A 23,552-nucleotide genomic window follows, 5' to 3' on the forward strand; every position below is an offset into this window, starting at 1 on the left:
GCAACGATTTCTCTCTCAAATTCGGTAACATGACGTATCTGAGTTTGGATGTCGTCAAAACCAAAGTTTTCCATTATTCTGATTGATATTGGATCAGAAATACTATTGCAAGAATCAATTTTTTCAAATGATATTGGCTTAATAATGTATACTAGACCAATTAAGAGAGCCATGTAGATAGCTTATGCGTTTTGAATTTCTCAGGTCTGGCTTTTATACTGTGTTTGATAAGACCAAACATGCAGTATATATACAACTTCCAAGATGGTGGACTAAAATAATAGCTTTTCAAAATTTTGTTGGTGTACTCCATGCAGGATGGCGCATCCTAACGTGTCCTTTTTTCACGCGCATAGGTCCTTCAACCAAGATGGAGGACCTCCTCTTACTCATGCTGCATGCACACATCGTCCCAAATGGCGGAACCTCACACTAGGAATCTCACGCACATGGCCCCTACGTCTCAAACGGCGGACCTCTTCTTACTTTTCAGAAGGTAGTTAAGGTCCTCCATCTCAAATGGCGGACGTGTTCTGCATGGCTTCCACATTCCATTCCAAACAACCCTTGTATATAATTGAACCTTTAATTTTCAAATTAAATCATACACACAATGGCTCAAAACAATACCACAGTTCAAATCCATTATAATGGAAGTATTTTCCAGATGTTAATGTCGGAGTCATATTTCAAAACACAAACGTACAGCAACTCAAAATACACCCCAAATCCAATTACACGCGTCTAAAAGAAAGACTCGAAAACAGGCTCCAACAACAAATATCTGATATTTATTATCGATATCCATATTTTAATGACGGCGTTAATAGTGTGACTTATACAACAACGAAAATAGAAGACGACAATGACGTTGGGTTAATGTTCCAGTGTCATTCGACGTATAATTTGTCAGGTGTGATTGAATTATACGTATCCTTAGTAGACCATAATGAGGGTGCTCAAGTAACGTATCCGACGCAAATCTCTCAATCTCATCAATATCAAATGAGTCAAGAGACTATATTGTCGTTGACATCAGTTCCAGATGAGGATGTCGGGGATGATAGTGACTATGAAGAAGCGCGATACGTAGATACACAAAATCTTTTTAGTGGAGAAAGTGACAACTCTGACAACAATATCCCTGCGATGCATCAAGATCAAGTGCAGGATCTGCACAATCCACCACTACACATGAGAAATCCCACATACTCACATGACGAAGATGCATCAATTTTTGAAACCACAGAGCCACTTCGGATAGAGGGGAGGGGGTTGCTTGGCATGGAATTTAATAGCAAAGAGGGATGTGTATTCGCCATTCGCCAATTTCATATCAGAAACTGTCTTGATTATTCGGTTTATAAGTCTAATTCTAAACGACTCATAATCAAGTGTGTTAACGAAGAATGCGCCTTCAAATGCAGAGCAAATGTGGGGAAGGGGAGTGGTACGTGGGTGATCACTAAGGTTAGCGGTCCGCACACATGCATGTCTTCCACAATGTCTCAAGATCATAGAAAACTTGACTCTAATCTAATATGTGACATTATCAAGTCTCTAATCAACAGTGGTGCCTCACTAAAAGTGAAACACATCATCGCTCATCTTCGGGAGACATTCAACTATACAATCTCTTACAAAAAGGCATGGATTTCAAAGAATAAGGTTATCGCTGCTATTTATGGAAACTAGGAGACTTCATACAACGACCTGCCGCTATGGTTGTTGGTCATGAAAACATTTCTACCAGGTACTATAATAGAACTCGAGACCCTTCCTGTATTTTCAAACGAAGGGACTCAAATTAGTGGTGCTAGAGTTTTTCACCGTCTTTTTTGGGCTTTCCAACCATGCATCAAGGGTTTTGCATTCTGCAAACCGATGGTTCAAGTAGATGGCACATGGTTATATGGAAAGTACAGGGGGACTTTGTTAATGGTTGTGGCACAAAAAGGAAATAGGAACATATTTCCAATAGCTTTTGCATTGATAGAGGGTGAAACTGGAGAAGCATGGAGTTTTTTCTTGAGAAATCTTAGAATGCATGTTACACCACAACCCAACCTATGTTTGATATCAGATCGACATGAGTCAATAAAGAGTGCCTATAACAACCCGGATAATGGATGGCAACACCCTCCCTCCTCACACGTCTATTGCATCAGACATATAGCACAAAATTTCATGAGGGAATTCAGAGACAAGGAACTTCGAAAAAAATTGTTAACATGGGTATTTTCCAAAACATATCTTTGTTAACATATCTAACAGTAACTTCTACATACTAATTTAGTTTTCATTTTCATTTTCAGGGTATGCATTAGACGGGGCAACATATGAATACTACTGGGGAGAGATACGTAAAGTTAACATAACAGCGTTAGAATGGATAAACAATATTGCAAGAGAAAAATGGATGAGATCATTCAATGGAGGGAAACGTTGGGGTCATATGACTACCAACCTTGCAGAATCAATGAACTCAGTTTTAAAATCCACACACAACCTACCTATTACTGCTTTGGTAAAATCAACATATTATCGATTGGGCACACTGTTTGGGAAAAGAGGACATGACTGGACTAAAATGTTGGGTTCTGGCCAACTGTTCACTGAAAATTGCATGAAGGGAATTGAGGAGGTAATCAAATCAAATAGCCACACGGTTATGCAATTTGATCGTGAGAGGTTCTGCTTCCTGGTCCAGGAAACTGTGCATCATAGTGACGACAGACCGACTATCCATTACAACGTCGACTTTCGGAATCTGACGTATGAGTGTGGAGAGTTCCAAACGTTTCATGTCCCTTTATCACATGTTATTGCAGCGTGTTCAAGCATAAGACAAGACTATTCTGTGCATATAACTGACGTGTTCAAAGTTGTAAACGTATTTAAGGTCTACGAGGAGAGTTTCCTCGGGATCCCGACCGAAACAAGTTGGTCACAATATGAAGGTGACACGCTTTGCCACAATGACCGCATGCGGAGAAATAAGAAAGGTCGCCCAAACAGTTGTCGGATTAAAACTGAAATGGACAATGTTGAAAAAGAAAAAAGGAGGTGTGGTATTTGTCGAGAAATAGGACATATGCGCAGAAAATGTCCAACCAGGCATGGCCCTTTGACTTAGTTATGTCTGAAGTTTTAGTATATCCAATCGTTGTTATATTTCGTGTATTTCCTTTTTTAACAACAAGTTTTATTTAGAGCATAACATTATCGTCTACAACACAAGACAGATTACAACATAATAACAACTTCAAATAGATAAAAAAACTACAACTATTCCAACACGTTATAATTACTAATCACTCCAACACCTTTTTATCATATTATTATTTTAAACGACAACAACTAAAACAAGTGGATCTTCAACACCTCGACTAACTTCTCCACTATGCGCAGAAAACATACAAGTAACATCCAGATCATTTTCTACACGATCCCAATAATGCATGTATGTACCACCTGGGCTAGCATCCGTAAGAGTTATGTAAGAACAATAATATTCAATTTTTCTAACACGTCGAATCGGACCACCCAGCTGTCCAAAACTTGCGTTGATGGCAGAAATCAACTGCCTGAACTTCCATTGTGGATTCAAACAAATCCTCATCTTCTTATCTGTTTCAAAGAAAACAATACAACACACGATATGATTCACAACTAATATATTCATTTGTCATATGCTTCCTCTATTTATAGAAAACCTAATGGAAATAAAAAATAATATTATAATACTGTTTACGCGGGAAAAATCTATATCGAAAAATTATTTGGGCGAAAAAAATTATATTTTATGTTTATGTACAAAATATATAATTAATTTTTTAATTTAATTTTTCATATTTATTAAAAATATTATATAACAATTTATTTAATTTGTTAAAAAAAATTAAATTTTATTTTCAATATTAATTTTTAATTAATATTACATATTTGTTACAAATATTATATAAAAAGCTATATAATTTCGAAATATTAAATAATTATTAAAAAATATATTTTTAATAGTATATAACTATTTATTATTAAATTTATTTTTAAAACAATTTATTTTTAAAATGATTTATTATTTAATTTTATTTTAAATAGTAATTTTTAATTAATATTATATATTTATTACAAACAACATTAAATAAAAAGTAATATAATTAATTAATATTAAATAATTATGAAAAATATTATATAGCAGTGTTTAATTTATTAAAAAAATTTATTTTAATTTACATTAAATATAATATTTTAATGATTTTAAATTAATTTAAAAATAAAAAAATAAAAAAATACACACTCCATCGGAGATGGCGCACCCCAACTGCACCTCTAGGGACGTCCACCATCTCAAATGGAGGACCATAATAAAAAGTGTTCACTACAAGACAAAAAAAGGTGGCATAATGAAAAATTATTTTGGACAGGTGGCATATTGGGATTTTCATTTCATCATAATGGCATTGCAGGTAAAAAATCCCCCATTAGGAGAGCAAAATGGCGTACTAGATTTTAATTGTTAGTCTTATATATCACATAAAGACAAAATATAGGCTGAATGGAAAGTATGTATGAGAAACTTTGCTTCCACGAGTTTCACTGAAAACACACATGGGTTAATACCGACACACCTCAAAGGGTCAGACAAAAATAGATGTTGAGAATCAAATCAAACAGAAGTGTAAGAGTCTTAGTAGTGATGACCAAATTAAAGTGCGTTAATAGAAGGGAGTGTCCGACACACAGCTTGCAAAGGTTGGTGGTGACCCATTCCAGTCGTAAATCATAAATAAAAGCAACAAAATAGATTATTATACAAAGCAACAAAGACACACACTTATCTCCCATTTCTCCACTGCAGACCAACTAAAAAGGCGAGAGTGAGAATTAAGAAAACTTTTCTTGTATAGCAAACTTGAAGTCAAAGAAACTTACTCTCTCAACAACAGACGATAAATGTACAAAGGTTGTAGAAAAAGAACCAAGAAAAAAGAAAGAATATGGAATAATTCTCTAAACCAAGTTGCAGATTAGCATACTTAATTGGATATTATTTTGACAGACCAAGCTGCAGCAGGTTTAGAATTCAAATTGTATGTCATGTGATCAAAGTCCGAAAATAAAAATAATAACCAACGAATCCTTTCTATACCATTATCATTCTTATCCATTGTAATCAATAACTGCAAACTGCTCCAGATATCAAAAAATCAGCTCGATGCAATACTGATAATTGCGTGTCAATATTCTTTTAATTTTAAGAGCATTGAACAATTATCAAATGAACCATTATATAAAAACACTACACATTATCAAAAGAGAATTGAAAGACAATCGATTAAAACCATTAAATATGAACAGCAAACTCCAACATCAAAACCAGCAAGGACCCGATCAAACCCTTACATTAAAAGACCAATGTAACTTTGTATTCCTGATGCAGAGACATAAAAACTTCAACTGTAGCAAGACATGCCATCAAAAGAAAAGTATCGAATGCGAAGAAAATTCTTATTCTTATTCTTATATAAGACACAATTGACAAGAAAATAGGGGAAATAACAAATGACACATATAAAAATGACACAATTTTATCTTCATCCTAATGAAGACAAAGGAGATCTTGAACCACTGCAAGGAAGAGGATATCTTTTTAGAAGTATAATCATCAACTTAAATCACAAATAACAAAAAGAATTTTTAAAAATAGTAACGGAAGATTATAGTTACAAAGAAAGCCCGACAAAGCTTTCCCAATTTCTCCAAAATCCTTTGCAATGGAAGATTACAAGTCAAAAACCTAAATGTAAGAAGAAAATAGTAGTATTCATGAGATCAGAAAACCCCAAGGTTGAATTTGCAAGTATAAAGGAATAAAACAAGAAGAAAATAGTAGTATTCATGAGATCAAAATTAAACTTGTATACTTGCGATCAAAGCCCAAAATTAAACTAGTAAAAAATGACCCATTGAAAAACTTAAATGTAGTTATCTTGAGTTATTCTCCATTCTTGTATCAAAACATTATGGATATCCAAACTTCTGGCATGTTGTGAAACGGATAAATGCATTTCTTAATTAAATGAAGAATTGAATCTAAAAGTTATAATTTTGACACGCCACGCCACAGAAAAACATGTTCAAAATTCAATTTGTACTTCCGAGAATTAAAAATGATTGAAGAAACTTGATTTCTTTAAAGCTGTTCATTAAGAATCCCAAATCGCTGAAAAAACAGATAAACGAATATCTTGATAATCCAATGAAGAACAAAATCAAAAAAATTCTTGATAGTTGATCCATATAAGAATCGAAAGAACTCCGAAACTCTCTATTACAATCCGGGAAAGCACTATACGCAAATCCCCAACGATATTAACAGCAGATCAAGCAAACAACAAAAACAAACCATGATTCGAGCCATCACGAAGCAAGCAAATATGAGTGAAACCTTAAAATGAAGAAATCAAATCAAATCAAATTCAATTCATCAACCAAACAAGTAGAACAAAAATAGAAGAAAGATAAAAACAAACTATTTCCTGTATTTTGGAATGAGATAAATTATAGAGGGTTGAGGAGGTTTATATAGAATGTAGGATCAGGATTTACGGCTGTGATATCGCCAGAAATTAGACATGCAAACGTCACAGAAATTTCCGAAGATGCAACTCCAGAATATCTACAGGCTGCTCAAATATCGATGTATTTGCTTAAAATATCCGAAAATGCATCTCCAAAATAATTTTTTATTTTAATCTAAGGTTCCACTCAGTTGGTGCGCCATAAGATGGTAGATCGTGCGTTTACGAATTTACATAGGAAAGATAAGAAATTCCCAATAAACAGTCCTCTTAGTTCTCCACTTTTCTCTTCTAGAAACCCTAGAAGTAGAATCCAAGAAATGTGCAGCCTAATGTATGTCTTCCCCAACAAATCTCCTCCTTTTCTTCCGGTATCATTCACCAACCTCTTCAATTCAATCTTCTTAAATTGAATTTTCATTTTCAATTTCCAATTGTGTGTGAATTAGGTTGGACAGAAACCATTGGCGTGTGTTGTAGGAGTACCAAATCACATGACATATTTTGTGGTTTATTTATTCACCATATTCTTGAAATGCACAATGTGAGAATGGCTTCATTCGAAGATCACTACAGTGTTTTAATTCACTTCGATGAAACTTCCTACACTTGTTACAATGGTAGATGTTCCTCATCTTTTGAAGTTTCTCCTTATTCATTTTCTTTATTTTTTTCATGATAATAGTATGCATTTGTTTGTTTTTCTATTTATTGATTTAGTTGTGTTGAATTTTCTTATAACATGAGGTGTGCCACAACACTCTAGACTTTCATAGGTTGTCTGTCTCCCCACTATACATGCAGAAAATCCAAAGGAAAATAAGGTCATAGTTCAATCCGCATACCTAGGAGAAGCCAAAAGAAAAAACAGTAAAGAACAACTCGTTGAAGAAATTTGATTTATCAACTTCCTTATCCATTGTATCAGGTATTTTCAAACATTCTAGATAGGGGAAATAAGATAGCGTGCCAAACCGCGTTGTCCGAAATTCCTCAACCTCCCTAAGATGAACTCTATAATTTTGTATGCTTCATATTCATGTTCCTGATGCAAAAACACAAAAACTCCAACTATAGCATGACATGCCATAAAAAGAAAAGTATCACGAATCCAATAACTGATATACAGGTTGGTAATACAGTAACTGATCTTATCCAAGGCTGAACACGAAGTATGTGAATGTCTTCTTGCCATAAGTTCCGTAGCAAATCACAAGGAACTGATAAATGATTGAAATTCAGTGAAACAAATTTCCATCCAATTTGCAAGATCTACCCATATGAAATGACACAGCTTTAACCACCGCAAGGAAGAGGATATTTGTTTAGGAGTATAATTATCATCATAATCACAATGCTTGCCCAATTTCTTTGCAATGAAAGATTATAGCCTAAATGTAAGAAAATAGTAGTACTTATAGGATAAAAAAAACCAAGGTTGACTTTACAACTACGATGTAAAATTCATCTCTAACCACACAGCAATACTTATCTCTCATATGTAACACCAAAGTGACATAAAGGAGAAAAACAAGACTACCAACGTAAAATTCATCTCTCACCGCACATCAATATGTAGCTCTCACATGTAACACCAAAGTGACATGAAGGAGTAAATAAAGAAAACAGGACAATAAAACTCTACAAAGAAATGAATTGAAAACAATTCACAATCCAAAAGAGTATACCAAGAAAGAAACCTGATTTATTGATTACAAATTGCTTGATACCACACAAAACACTTGTTTCAAAACACAATTGTTGCAGAACACAATTGTTGCATGACACACTACATAGTAAGGTGATAATGCAAAACAGCAACTTAAACACAAAACAGCCAAGAATAATAGTTGACAGAAATGAACAAACATTTAAAACCCCGACAAAATAGTTCAGTAACTTTCAAGGTCAAAACTAACAACAACCAAATCAAACCTAAAAATCAAGAAACCAAATAATTAACCACGAAAATCAAACAAGAGGAAGATAGGACTAGAATAAATCACGTGTTCACCTAGTATTGAAAATGAAAAGAATTTAATAGAGGGCACCAAACCAAAAATCAAAACGCTAAGCTCCATGCTATGAAGAAGGTTATTAGTTCAAATATTACGCTGCAACACATCACATTCAAAATTCAATTTGTATGTCCTTATCTGTTCTTGGTGGACTTCCCCACTGTGTGGGATACCAATTTGGCGAAGAAGACTCATATTCCTATAAATCAAATAAGACAAGAAAATAATTTATAACAAAGGAATTGAGGGACACATTAGGAGAACAAAAGAGCCGTACTAGATTTTAATTGTTAGTCTTATATATCACATAAACACTGCAAAAAAAGTGTCAAGACTAGAACTCCTTATTCTCAGCAGGACAAAAGAGATGGACTAGAATCTCATAATACAAAACACAACTCCAACACACACAATCACAATCAGAGGACAATTATCTCAAAACAAAGACACAATATAGGTTGACTGGGAAGTATGTATGGGAAACTCTGCATGCCACGATTTCCACAGAAAACACACATAGGCTAACACCGACGCAACTCAAAGGAACAGACAAAATAAATGTCGTGTATCAAATCAAACAAAAGTGTAAGAGTCTTAGTAGTGATGACCAAATTCAAGTGCATGAATAGAAGGGAGTGTCCGACACCTAGCCTGCAAAAGTTGATACAATACGTTCGAATCCAGCAAAATCATGTACAGAGAAGTCTTTGGGCCACAGTATTTAAGAAGGTATCTTTTTAGGAATATTATAAATCATAAATAAAAGCAACAAAATAGAAGATTATAAAAAGCAACAAACACACTTATCTCCCATTTTTCCACTGTAGACCAACTAAAAAGGTGAGAGTGTGATTGAGAATTAAGAAAACTTTTGTTCTACAACAAACTTGATGGCAAAGAAACTAACTCCGGCAACAACAGACGATAAATGTAAAAAAAATTAAACTGTGACCGATAGGTTGTAGAAAAAGAACCAAGAAATAAAGAAAGAATATGGAAGAATTCTACAAACCAAGTCGCAGATTAGCATCATAACTGAGAGGCCCGTCAATTTGTCCGGATGTCTCTAAAAGTATGTAAACTTTTGCAATGTCTGAAACAAAAACCCAAATGTAGAACAAACATTTGCAAGAGAAAAGTAGTATCAATGATAAGAACACTTAAGAGAGGCTTCATACTGCACAGAATGTGATGATAAGAACACTTAAGAGAGGCTTGATACTGCACAGAATGTTATTCTACACAGCCATATTTAAATTCATATGTATGGTGATAAAAGCCAGAACAAACTTAAACCTCATAATCAAGAAACTAGAATAATATGCTCACAAACCACCTTTCCTGCAAGGCCAGAGGAAATAAAAATCAATAATAATATGCTTTCAAAAGGGATAAAGAATTTATGAAAACAATATGCTTTTAAAAGAAATCATCAAATAAAAACTCAGGCTCCATGCTTCGTTGGATATTATTTTTTGACAAACCAAGTTGCTGAAAAACAGGTTTAGAATTCAAATTGTATGTCTTGTGATCAATGTCCGAAAATAAAAATAATAACGAATGACTCCTTTCTATACCATTATCGTTCTTATGCATGTAATCAATAACTGCAACAGCTCCAGATATTAAGAAGTAAGCTCACTGCAATTCTGATAATTGTCAATATTCTTTTAATTTTAAGATATTTGAAGAATTATCAAATGAAGCATTATATAAATAAATAAAAAATAAAAAAACCTACACGTATTATCAAAAGAAATTGGAAGACAATCCATTAAAACCCAAACAAGACCATTAAAATATGAACCGCCAACTTAAAGATCAAAACCAACAAGAACCCGGTCAAACCCCTACATCAAAAGACCAATGTAAACCAAGGGAAAAAAGAGAATATAAAAACTTGAATATCATAGAAGTGAAAGACTGAACAAGAAGGAATTGTGTTCATATACCTAAATGTCACCTCTCCAACAACACCAAAGAGGAAAATAACAAACCAATATATGATCTCATAATTGATACAGAAATACTGAAACAAAAAGTTACAAGAGATCACCAAATCGAAACATCTCTGCGCTACGAAGAACATTATTTTGCCTAGCAAAATTACAGACAAATAAGTTACACAGTTCAAATTCGCATGCCTTACTAAGAGAAGTCAAAGTAAAAATAGTAAAGAACAACTCATTGGAGAAATTTGATCAAACCCAACTTCCTTATCCATTGTATCAAGCATGTTCAAACATTCTAGATATCCAAATGCATATTCGATCTTCCAAGAGAGAGATGTATATGAACTATAAAATCATAAATACTGAAGATCTCCTAATGATTAGATTTGTAATTCCGAAAACAATTGAACACAAAAATCAACATTAGCACATTACATTGCTATAGAATTGAGAAACTATAACAGCATTTTCAAGGAAAAAATGAACTTATAAATCCAATGGCGCTCTCAGCATGTCCTTAATAATGGCCACCACAACTTTAAAATCCCCTATAAAACCAAAGTAAACACAAGTGATTGATAATCTTAGCAACGAAGACTTAACATATCCCCCTGTGACGCCCACCACATAGAACTCATGAAAGAATGATTAGTGAAGAATTCAATTAGAGAAGAGAACACAAACATGAAAACACAACAGCAGCATATTGCAGATTCTGTGAAAGACATCTATTTGGGAAAGAAAACTCTTATTCTTATTATACTTTATATAAGACACAATTGACAAGAAAATATGGGAAATAATTATAACAAGGCAATTGCGCCTAACCAGGTTGTCTGAAATTCCTTAACCTCCCTAAGATTTACTCTATATTTTGTATGCTTCATATTCCCGTTCCTGATAAAGACACACAAGAACCCCAACTGTAGCAAGACGTGCCATCAAAAGAAAAGTATTGAACACAGAAGAAAATTCTTATTTTATACTTATATAAGACACAATTGACAAGAAAATAGTTATAACATGGAAAATCAACCCAAAAAAAAGTGTGGCAAACCAGGTTGTCTGAAATTCCTCAACCCCCAAGATGTACTTATTTAGTATGCTTCATATTCACGTTCCTGATGCAGAAACACAAACTTGAACGGTAGCAAGACTGAAATATCAAAATAAAGAAAGCTAATACATGTATGTAATATCACAACTGATCTTATCCCAGGCTGAACACAAAGTATGTGAATGTCTGCATGCCATTAGTTCCACAGAAAACACACACATGTTTGGGATCAATAGTAGGGAGTATCGGACACAGCCTGCAAAAGTTGATGATTAGTTGCAATCCAGCAAATTCAATTTGTATGATTTGCTATCAAGCCATCCCGTAACCAATTTGGAAAGGTTGAGAATCAAGAAATCAGAATCACATTATTCTACAATCTTGAGAATAAGTCAAAACCAGCCCTTATGTATTTTGATTTGAGAATCGGGCGAAAAGATTTTACTAGAGAAATCAAATGCAGGACTCCGTGCTACCAAGAAGTCGTAATTTTGAAAAACATGTTCAAAATTCAATTCGTACTTCAGAGAATTGATTTTTTTTAAGAAACTTGATTTCTTTAAAGCCGTTCATTAAGAATCCCAAATCGCTGAAAAACAGATAAAGGAATATCTTGATTATCCAATGAAGAACAAAATCAAAAAAATACTTGATAATTGATCCATATAAGAAGAATCGAAAGAACTCCGAAACTCTCAATATCTACTGCGATCCGGGAAAGCACATCAATACGCAAATCCCTAACGATTTTCCTCTTAGCATGAACCGAGCCATCACGAAGCAAGCAAATATGAGCGAAACCTTAGAATGAAGAAATCAAATCAAATCAAATTCAATTCATCAAACAAACAAGTAGAACAAAAAAACGAGGGAACGGTTCGGTATTTTGGAAATCGGTCAATTATGGAGGGTTGAGGAGGCTTATATAGAATGTAGGATCTGGATTTACGGCTGTGATATCGCCAGCGGTGTAACATTTGACGGTGTTGATGCAATTAAAATAAAACAACTACGCGTTGTTCTCAAATAAGGCGGTGTGAAACGTTGGATAAGATATAGATGAATTTTTAATTAAAGCATTATCATTTTTATTTAAATTTGTATACCAATTATTTATCATTAAATCTTTTTTATGGGATAAGATATAGATGAATATTTTTAGATATTTTTAGATAAATTTGATTAAAGAAGATCCGGTTTCAATGAAAGAGTGGAAGATTATTGTTCATCTATGAAACAACAAAATGGATGTAGTTTATAACTACAAGGATAAGACTCTCCGGTATTTAGATTATAAAGTTGAGAATCCTCCTCCGATAACTCAAGAGATGGAAGACATGGGACATGTTATGGATTATATGACTTACATGCATCACTCCTTATCTACCCAAATCAATAACATTTTCATTCTTACTCAAACGCCTCCTATTAAAATTCCACCTTATCATTATTCATTTCGTCAACCACCTAATGCTCCACCACAAAATTTCAACCCAGCAAATTCACAAGAAAACTTTGACCAAGAATACATGAATCAAGACTAAATGTATTTTTCTATGTTTTTTATTATTATTGTTATATTTAAGTTTATGTTTTAGTGAAGTTTCTGTTTGTGTTTCGATTATAAGACTTGTACTTTTAAATTATTATGGTTTATTTCTATGTGTTGTTTAAGACATTGGTTATGTTTCTAAAATTTTATTTCTGGATCATTATATCCTCTCTCTATTTTTTTACTTTCAATTATAATTTTTTCTCTTCTTTTTTATTATGCTAAAGGGGGAGAAGATATTATATATGTGTGCATGCTTGCAATCTAACTTTTTCGGGAAGAATCAAAGTTAATATGATTTGTCAAATTTATGGGGAGTTATCCAAGCATATGATTCTAAAAGAAATGGGGAGCATTGTGATCAAAATTATTCTTCTTTACACATATGGTTGTCATCATCAAAAAGTGGAAGACTGTGAAGACAAGCTTCCAACAAATTTTGATGAAGACAATAAATTCAAGCTCAAATATTATTATCAAAGAAGAAGAGGGAAAATTGCTTTTGATCAATCAAAATATATGAAAATTCATATCATATGCAATCTTAAAGTGTTCAATTTTACTAATCATACATTTGAAAATATTCATGTCATGCTTTGTTAAAATATTTTTATTGCATTATTTGAAAATAAATTTTGACGCATGCATGAAGTTGTGGACTTAGACATTTTTTCAATTTAGTTCAGCAAGCAATCAATTAACATCTTTGTGCAATCGATTGAGTGAAAGTTTAAAATTCAAAATTTTAACCACTGCAATCAATTAACATCTTGCTGCAATCGATTGCATCAGTTTATTTTTTTAAAAATCTAGCTCTTGCAATCGATTGATAGGATTGTGCAATCGATTGCACCTAAGCAAGTTTGGAAGAATGTTGAATGGTGTTCACTACTTCACTCACTCTTTTTCATGGCATCTCCTAATTATAATCTCATTATATTTCATAAATATTTTTCAACCCTTGTTATGTTTTATCAAGAGATGCTTTCAACACTATAAATACATTTTAAAGTTTCATTTTACATTCACTTCTTTCAAATTAATCATAAAATCTCTCAGCATAATTTTCAACAGAACTTTTACACTAAGATACTTTTTTAAATACATTTTCATATCATATTCAACAAAGTATCTTTGAGCACTTATAGAGAATTTGTTCTTGAATCTTCATATTTTGAATGAGAAGAATATTTTAATCATTTAATTACATCTTATTCATTATACAAACTTACTTCTTGTATAAATTATTGTTGTAATTCCTATGCATCAAGGATTGTTTGATATTAGGTGTGGTTACTTATCGTTCAGGATTGTTGGAGATAAGGTTCAAGAAAAGGGAAGATTATTTTCTTTTCTTATGAAACAAGTTTCTAGAGGATTGTTCTTGATAACTTGGTTAGAGGATCTAACTATAATAAAATCTCTTACATGTTGTAAGAGGACTGCAGTACTCTCGGATTGTGAGGGGAATCGGGATAATTCTCGGTGTTCTTTATTTTATGCACTTTATCGCTTTCTTCGCCTAACCAAATCAGAAAAGAAAGAACCACTATCCATCTAAACATGATAAAAAATTTAAAATCTTAATCCCCCCTAGGCTTATTCATAACTTACAATTGGCATCAAAGCAGGTTATTGTAACTTGCTCCTAAGATCCAGAAGAGGCTTCCGCAAGTGAAAATCCTGTTTTCAAATATGGTGCAAGTATCAATAAACCACCACTATTTTTGTGGTGAATATTTTGACTTCTGGAAAATATGCATGAAGACTCATTTAGAAGCACAGGGGAAGAAATTTGGGATGCTGTTAAAAATGGTCTATTTGTTCCCATGAGTGTTGTAAAAAATGTAGGGATGGTAAAAATTAAGAGTTCATGGGACGATGACGATAAGAAAAAAGTTCTCTATAATAAAAAGACAATCGATATACTTCAGAGTTCATGGGACGATGCCTTCTAGTCTCTTAGTTGGATACATGTTCAGTATATGAGTAGTTGTATATACTGCTTCTGCCTAGAACTTATGTGGAAGATTTTTTTCTCTTAGCATACATCTCACCATATTAAGCAGAATTCTATTTCTTCTCTCCGTTGTACCATTGTGTTGAGGAGTATATGGAGCCATTACTTCATGAACTATACCCTCATCTTTACATAAATTTTCAAACTCATGTGATGTATATTCACCACCACCATCAGTTCTAAGCAATTTAATTGTACTATCACACTATTTTTCCACTAACAGTTTAAATTGCTTAAAAATGCTGAACACTTCACTCTTTTTCTGTATAAGATAAATCCACATCTTCTTAGTATAGTCATCTATGAAGGACACAAAATAGGAATTGCCTCCAATTGATTTGACTTCAAAGGATCCACACACATCTGAATGAATGATAGCAAGCTTCTTTGTTCCTCTAGTTGGTATTGCAGACTTATATGACTTCCTTGGCTGCTTTTCCTCACAACATTTTCCACATATATCCTTCGGTTCTTCAATTTGAGGTAATCCAACCACCATATTCTTCTTCTGTAACATCTTCAAGCTATTAAAGTTCAAATGTTCCATCCTCTTATGCCATTTCCACACTATATCATCTACTTGTGCAATTAGACATTTTTTATCAATAGAATTCACACCAACCTTGAAAGTTACGTTTCTTGACATAAACACTTTCAATACTACCTTCTCTTTGCTATCAAATACTTCCATGTAATTCCCTTTCATATTCATTGAATAACCCTTCTCTAGTAATTTCCCCAAACTAAGGAAATTACTCTTCATTTGTGGAACATAAAGTACATCACTCACTATTACTTTTGTTCCGTCTTCCCTTCTAATGGCTACCTTTCCAATACCTTCTGCAATGACATAACTACCATCACCAAATCTAATCTTCCTTCTCACAGTTTTGTCAATTTCACAAAACCATTCTAAATGGCTTGTCATGTGATTAGAGCACCATGTATCCAAGTACCACCATTCTATTCCACCACCTTCAGTAACTGTCATCAACATCATCACCTCTTCATTAATTGTTGCCACTAATGCAATAACTTCTTCATCTGAGTCACGAGCTAACTGTGCCTCTTTATTTCTCTTCCTAGGCACCTTAGAATTCACACAATCCTCTACAAAGTGACCCCATTTTTTTACAGTTATAGCATTGAATGTGTTCCTTGGATTTCTTCTTTCCTTTGCCATCACTCTCACCTCCTTTCTTCTGAGATTCTTGCTTAGAATTTCCACCATCATTCTTGTTACTCTTCCACTTTCCTTTACCTTTCCTCTTCCAAGATTCATTACTACCACTTCCTTTTTCTGAGATTGTGTAAACAATGCCTTCTCAGTTTCTTTCTCATCTTTCTTGACACCACCTCTATTCTTCAATTTCAATTCATGAGCTTCTAAAGAACCTATTAATTGTTCCAATTTCAATGTGTCTAGGTCCTTAGATTGTTTAATTGCAGCAACTAAATTATCAAATTTGGGTGTTAAACTTGTGATAACCTTTTCAACTTTCATTGAATCAGTAACTGCTTCACCATAACTCTTCATCTGGTTGGTTAGTACAATTAACCTATTCACGAATTGCGCTACTGTCTCATTTGGTTCCATTTGTAATTGACCTAATTGACGCCTTAAAGCCATCAATTTCACCTTCTTGGTTTGTCTATCGCAGGTGTAAGTGGTTGCAAGAACATCCCAAGCTTCTTTGGTTGTCTCATATTCAATTATCTTTTCTAAGACATTCGAATCTACACATTGATGGAGGAAGTATATCGCCTTGTCGTCTTTCTTCATTTGTTCATGGTGAGTTGCCCTCGCCGCCTCCATTGGTGTTGCGTCAAGCAACGTCCACTGTGAATGACATCTAGAACACCATGATACCTAAACACAACCTTCATTTGCATTGTCCATCTTTCATAATTGCTGCCGTCAAAGATTGGAAGTTTCACATGAATTTGATCATTGGTTTTTGAAGTTTCTGCCATGTTCGCCGTCGTGCGTGGCTGTGGATCGTCTTGCTCTTATGCCAATCTGTTGGAATGAGAATTTACTATTATATTGATTCATTGTTGTTGTTATCAGTTCTTGGAAATGAGAGGGAATGAAAGTAATCGTATTTTCACGTAAACAATCATGCAGAGAGAGAGAGAGAGACAATGAATGAATGAATCATTGTTCCATTCACATTTTAATTGACTTATTAAAATGCGTATTTATAACACTTAGACAAAATTAAACTAATGTAACGTGTGAATTTACCATTTCCTAATTACAATTAAATGAATTTTAACCGTCTACTAATAATAATTGCCAATAATACACAAGTTTTAATTACCTCACAATAAATGGCACAGATACCTCCCATCTGTATGATCTGAAACAAAAAAGTTACAAGACTTATACAAGCATAAGGATCAATTAAGATATACTAAAACAACGTCCAAGGTTTATGGATATAAATTGATTTTTGCTAATGAAAATGGTTATAGGAGCTAGAGATATGGCTCTTTCACCTTCTCTTTTGTTATAACATACTTTAGTTGTTCCATCTTTGTCAAACAAATTGATGTCAATTGGCCAGGTTATTAAAGAATTAGATTGGTTTGCACTAATATATCCTCATTTTTGTCTTCTTTGGGATATTCTCACCAAGGAGATCGTTGGTCATGATGAGGTTGTCTTATATATATAATTTCACCACAAGCAGAGTTAACCATATGCAATATTTTATGGGAACCAAGTATAAGAAAATTTTGTTGTGGCGTCTTCGGTTGGGGCATTCATCATTCAATTATTTAAAACAGTTGTTACCTCATTCATTTTATGATCTTGGTGTATCTATGTTGAAATGTGACACTTAAATTCTTGCCAAGAGTCATCATGTATCTTATCGTTATAGTTCAAATAAAAGGGATACTCCTTTTGCATTAATGCATGTTGATGTTTTGGGGATGTCCATTATTCCTACCACACATGATATTCAGTGGTTTGTGACTTTTGTAGATGATTGTACACGCTTGACTTGACTTTATGTCCTGAAACATAAGCATGTTGTAATCAATATTTTTCAGATGATTCATAGTGTAACACACCACTAATGCGCGTCTTGAATCATATTAGTGAGATGTTAAAATTTTGGAATTGGATGCATACAAGAACTAATAACGATATAAAAAATTTTATATGTTACAAAACTGCATCCAGAATTGAATACAAAATATATGTTTAGAAAATATGCACAACAGAAAAGGATCAGGTACATACTTCATGCCATCTGATCACCCATGTCTCTAATCCGGATCTTCAACTGAATTCTTTAATTCTACAGTGTACCTGAAAAGAACAACAACATGATTGGAGTGAGATTACTAAATCTCAGCGTGTTCCCCTATCTTATGGGTAATCTCAGCTCTACAAAGTATATTGATCTTATACAGATTAATGTATTACACACTTGTACTCTACTAAGATACCACCGTCGAAGCATACCTATCATACCCCAAAATTTGCCCTACCATTTTTTCATTTCATTTGGCCTTTGATCCTTAGTTCATTTGTATACTCATGACATGTTCATTTAGATCATTCATCTACACTTACATTTTCAAATAAGCATCATTGACTCATTAAATTTGCTTGTCATTTGTATTGGTACTGATCGGGTATCTTAATCAGTGATTCATTCACTATACGCCATAATCTTAGTGAATATACTTGGGTTTCAAAACTGTCATAAGTACTGCATTACAATTGTCATTTTCAAAATGAGCATTTTTACTTGCGAACAAGCATTTGAGGGAGGTGACAAAATTGGAGGGCGAACAAGATAGTCTTTGATCTTTTCGAAAGCTTCATGTCGCGTTTGCCCCCATTCAAAGCCTTCTTTCTTTATTCAAATAATATGAAAGAAGGCTTGAGTCTTGCCACTTAAATTCGAGATGAACCTCCTTAACAAGTTGATCTTTCCTAGTAAAGACTGTAGTTCCTTATTTGTTGATGGCACTTTCGTTTCCATAACGGCCTTGGTCTTATTTTGGTTGATTTCGATTCCCTTTTTGTGGACCACAAAGCCTAAAAATTCTCCCGCCTTCACACATAACACAGATTTGAGAGGATTCATCTTTAGACCATGCTTCCTCATCCTTTCGAATGATTGTCAAAGATGATCTATGTGACTTTTCCCTTAAACAGACTTGACAACTATATCATCAATGTAAATATGCATGAATGTTTCAATAAAGTCATGGAAAATATAATTCATTGCTCTTTGGTAAGTTGCCCCAACACTTTTCAGACCAAAAGGCATCACCACCCATTTGTAGGTACCTATGGCTTCGGGGCAACGAAATGTCGTTTTTTGCACATCTTCCTCAGCAATGAATATTTGATTATATCCAGAATATCCATTGAGCATACTAAGATACTCATAGCCTGCAACGGAATCAACAAGCATTTCGGCCACATGCATTGGATATTCATCCTTTAGGGTTGCAGCATTCAAGTCTCTAAAGTCAAAGAAAACCCTCAAACTCCCATTTTTCTTAATGACAGGGACTATGTTAGCAATCCATTCGACATACCTTGTTGTGCAGATAAAATTGCATTTGAGGAGCCTTTCGATTTCTTCCTTGATTTTTGACAAGATCTCTGGTGTAAATCTCCTTGGAGTTTGTTTGATTGGCTTCCTTCCAGGCTTGATGGGTAGTTTTAGTTCAACCAATTCTCTACTTAATCTAGGCATCTCGTCGCAATCCCATGCAAAGAAATCTTTGTACTCCTTGAGTAATTGAATAACTCCGACTTTGAGTTCTGGTCAAGGTTCACAGTTATATATGTTGGTCTCTTGATTGTTCCTTCCCCCAACTCTTCTAGAGGATCCTGCGCTAGCATTTTTATATTAGGTTTCAGCAGGTCTCTCTCGAATCCCAAAGGCTCATCATGTAGATGGCGTCGATCCTCTGGCCCTACACTTTGTCATGACTCTTATCAGGTGGCTCTGGTTCGAAATCTTTCCTAGGCCCTTCGAGGTGCACTTCAGTCTTGTTGGCTTCGACAACCATATATTTAACTTCGGCCTCTAAGGCCGCTTTTAGTCTGTTTTCAGTTATATAAGCCGAAATCTTTTCCAAGGTCTTGGACTCATACATAATCATCGTCTTCGTCCCCCAACTAGTTGGTTGGATTCCTGATGTTCCTCCAAATCCAAGGTCTTCATCTCCTATGACCTGCATATCCCACTGAAACCCATGGGTTAGGTGCAAGTAAAGAGAATAAAACGCCTCATCACTAGGTGTAAAATCAAACCCTGCAGGCGCACATGGAGCTATGTTTTCCAAGTGTTTGTCAAAATTTCGTTTATCTACGAGGTTAACCTCAGCCATATAGTAGCTTTGGTCAGCCTCTATATTCTCCATTATTCCATCATTTCTCTAGATCAAAATTCGTTTATGGAGCGAAGATGGGACTGCTCCCACGCCATGGATCCACTCACGGTCCAAAAGTAGATTGTAGTTAGCCTTCGACGTGATGACCATGAACATTGTTGGCCTTGTGATAGTGCCAACAGTGAGATCCACTTGGATCACTCCCACGGTGGTGCCAACTTTTTCTTCATAGTTTGACAATACCATATTGTGAGGCTTGTTATCAGTGTCGTCTTTTCCTGTTTTCTTCAGCATGAAATGCGGCATCAGATTAACTTCCGCTCCACCGTCTACTAGAATCTTATTTATTCCGACGTTTTCCACTTTACCCATAATAAAGAAGGGTTTCAAATTGTTTTTCATGGCTTCCTTTTACCTTTCGAAAAAGGAATTATGCTCCTCGACACAACCGTTGTTCATTACATAATAGCATACTGGCCTGTATCTGGCCATTTCTGCTTCAGTAGTGTCTTCTGGTTCTTCAACCTCTGCCACCTGATCATATTCTCTTGGTAACACCAAAACCACGTAACAAGTTATATCTAACGAAGGTTCTGAGTCAGTGTCGAAGTTATCCGTTAGCATGTCATCTTCTGCCTTTGGTTGTTCAGACTTATCCTCAGATTCCCCTTTTCGAGAGGAAAAAAAATTCCTTCCCATTGGTTTCTTCCCTTCGTCTTTTGATATTTTCCGCCGCTTCTCTGTCAAAGACATAACTGCACCTGGGGCACAACATTACTTCAGATCTCTTCCGCTGGTAGCGGTGGAGAAATTCGAGTAGGATTTCATCATTTTTGGGATATACCACCTTGACTTGTTCTTCATCTTGCTTGAGGCTCTGTTCATCAGCCTCCATTTTCATTCCTTGGCCTATTTCAACCATGTTGACCTCCAAACTGGCACCATCAGTGATCTCTAGTTTTTCCAACTTGGCTCTAAGGCCTTCAATGGCCTTAGTCATGTTGTTTCCTTGTGTTAAACCCTCAGTGGTTTCTTGTTTGAAACCCCCAGTGGTTCCAAACATTATAGCGTTTCTGTCATGGACCTCAGATATTTCCACCATGTTGACAACAGATGGCTCACCTGCAATAGGTCTGAGTCAATCTTCATTTGTGACTTCTTCTTGTCTCTAAACTTCAACTTCCCATCCTTAATTGTGTTTTGCACAAGATCTACGAAAAGAAAACATTGTGAGGTCTTATGACCCAAAAAATTATGATATTTATAAAAACCTCTCTTCTTTCGTTGTTCTAAAGGAGGTATCTTAGCGCCATGAGGCACTATCATTTGGCCATCTTTGACTAATAAATAAAAAATTTCATCATATTTAGTGACATCGAAGGTATATGTTTTCTTGGAGAACTTATCATTCTTTTCGGGTTTGACTGGATTTTTCCCATTCGAAAGTGCAAGGACCTTGCAGGAATAGGGTGATCCTTATTTTAATTCAACGAGATCAATCTCACTTTCGTCGAAATCTAAAAAGTCATTATATGTCTCTTGATCATCTCCATATAATTCGACATAGGCTACTCTTTCTCTCATGTTATTCTTATTCACCCTGGCTTTTTCAGCCTTCAGGTGCTCTACTTGTCGAACTCTATCAGCCAATTGGGACATATCCCTCAAGTATTAGGTGTCCAATTTCTTTCTGATGAAATAATCTAAGCCATCGGTTGCCATTTCGACTAACTCGTGCTCAGGCACTTGTGTAAAATACCTTGCCTTTAGCAAATGGAACCTATTAAGATATTCGTCGATTAGCTCAGTGAATTTACGCTTAATGTTAGTCAATTCCTTCAGAGTAATCTTCGACTGCCCCAATGTAAAAATGTTCATGGAACAGTCTTTCTAAATGAGTCCAATCGTGAATCAAACTTCCTAGGAGCGTCGTGAACCATGTAAAGGCATTCTTAGTGAGGGAACTGGGGAAGCACTTTACTATCAGATTCTCATTATTTGCGATATCCCCTAATTTTATTAGGTACCTTGCCACATGTTCGACAGTAGATTCGCTAGTGTCCCTAGAGAATTTCATAAAATTTGGCACTTTCCATCTAGGGGGTAACTCTGACCGCAAAATATACTCAGATAATAGTGACGTATAGTTTGGCCTATGGAGGCCAACGTTTGCCCTATTTGGTGTCATAATCCTTTCGACCATGGTTGCCAAATTTTTATCTGTTGCCATATTATTACGTCGAACTTGACGTATGAATTCGTCAGCAACCTGATTCCTATTCACCACCAATACTCTTGGTTCCCTCTCTATTGGTACTGGTTGTTCGACCCTGGGAGGTTCGACCTCAACCCCTTGGTTTCCCATATCTACCATGTGCGCATTTCACTGGGTTTAGTTAATGGCGGGGTCCTCTTCGAGGGTCGCTCCTTGGTTTTCTAACAAATGCTCTCTTTGAAGTTGTCGAGGGGCTTGTGGGACCCCAAAGAAATACGCAATGCGCGTCATCTACGCTTCCATTTATTGGTTCGTTTGGGTGGTGTTTTGAATCAAAGAATTGAATATCGTGCCCATTTGCTGGGCAAGCATATGAACCATCTCATGGTTACTTTCGTGCATTTGTTGCCTCAAAACCGCTTCCAAGCTTGTTGTAAGATTGGGCATCTGTTGGGTCGAGAACCCCATTCCCGAGGGTGGGTTGATTCGACCCATATTATGAACAACAAATCCAGACCCTTGTACGAGCGAAAATGTATTCACCATTGGGTTACCGAATGTTGTAGTCGTATTATGTAAATTTTCCATCATCGAAGTTGGCATGCCATATGGTTGTTCTTGGCCATTTAAAGGCATCATAAATCCTGTCACATAGAGCCTGAATGCGCTAGATCCTACTGGAGGAGGGTTCATTTGTTGACCCTGCGTCCTTACAGGAGACAAGATTGGTCCGATGTGAGTATTCGACGTTGTGGCCGTCGTACTCACCGTGGATGGAATT

At 35.0% G+C, this 23,552-nt stretch overlaps 2 protein-coding genes and 1 long non-coding RNA gene across 3 annotated transcripts; 1 reads left to right on the top strand and 2 right to left on the bottom strand.

Annotated features, from left to right (window-relative positions):
* The first annotated feature begins 318 nt into the window (after window positions 1-318).
* On the top strand, window positions 319-1,695 carry LOC127101940 (uncharacterized). The gene is made up of 2 exons (XM_051039365.1): window positions 319-496; window positions 668-1,695. The coding sequence occupies exons 1-2, from the start codon at window positions 319-321 to the stop codon at window positions 1,693-1,695; spliced, it is 1,206 nt and encodes a 401-aa protein (XP_050895322.1).
* A 5,774-nt stretch (window positions 1,696-7,469) lies between these two features.
* Window positions 7,470-12,658, bottom strand: LOC127108247 (uncharacterized). The gene is made up of 2 exons (XR_007795984.1): window positions 12,261-12,658; window positions 7,470-11,867 (listed from the first exon to the last, which is right to left on the bottom strand). It is a non-coding gene; the product is annotated as an uncharacterized LOC127108247 (long non-coding RNA).
* A 9,374-nt stretch (window positions 12,659-22,032) lies between these two features.
* Window positions 22,033-22,930, bottom strand: LOC127101941 (uncharacterized). The gene is made up of 3 exons (XM_051039366.1): window positions 22,538-22,930; window positions 22,316-22,410; window positions 22,033-22,195 (listed from the first exon to the last, which is right to left on the bottom strand). The coding sequence occupies exons 1-3, from the start codon at window positions 22,928-22,930 to the stop codon at window positions 22,033-22,035; spliced, it is 651 nt and encodes a 216-aa protein (XP_050895323.1).
* Window positions 22,931-23,552: the final 622 nt, after the last annotated feature.

The sequence above is a fragment of the Lathyrus oleraceus genome, chromosome 7, assembly GCF_024323335.1.
Source record: "Lathyrus oleraceus cultivar Zhongwan6 chromosome 7, CAAS_Psat_ZW6_1.0, whole genome shotgun sequence".
NCBI lineage: Eukaryota > Viridiplantae > Streptophyta > Magnoliopsida > Fabales > Fabaceae > Lathyrus > Lathyrus oleraceus.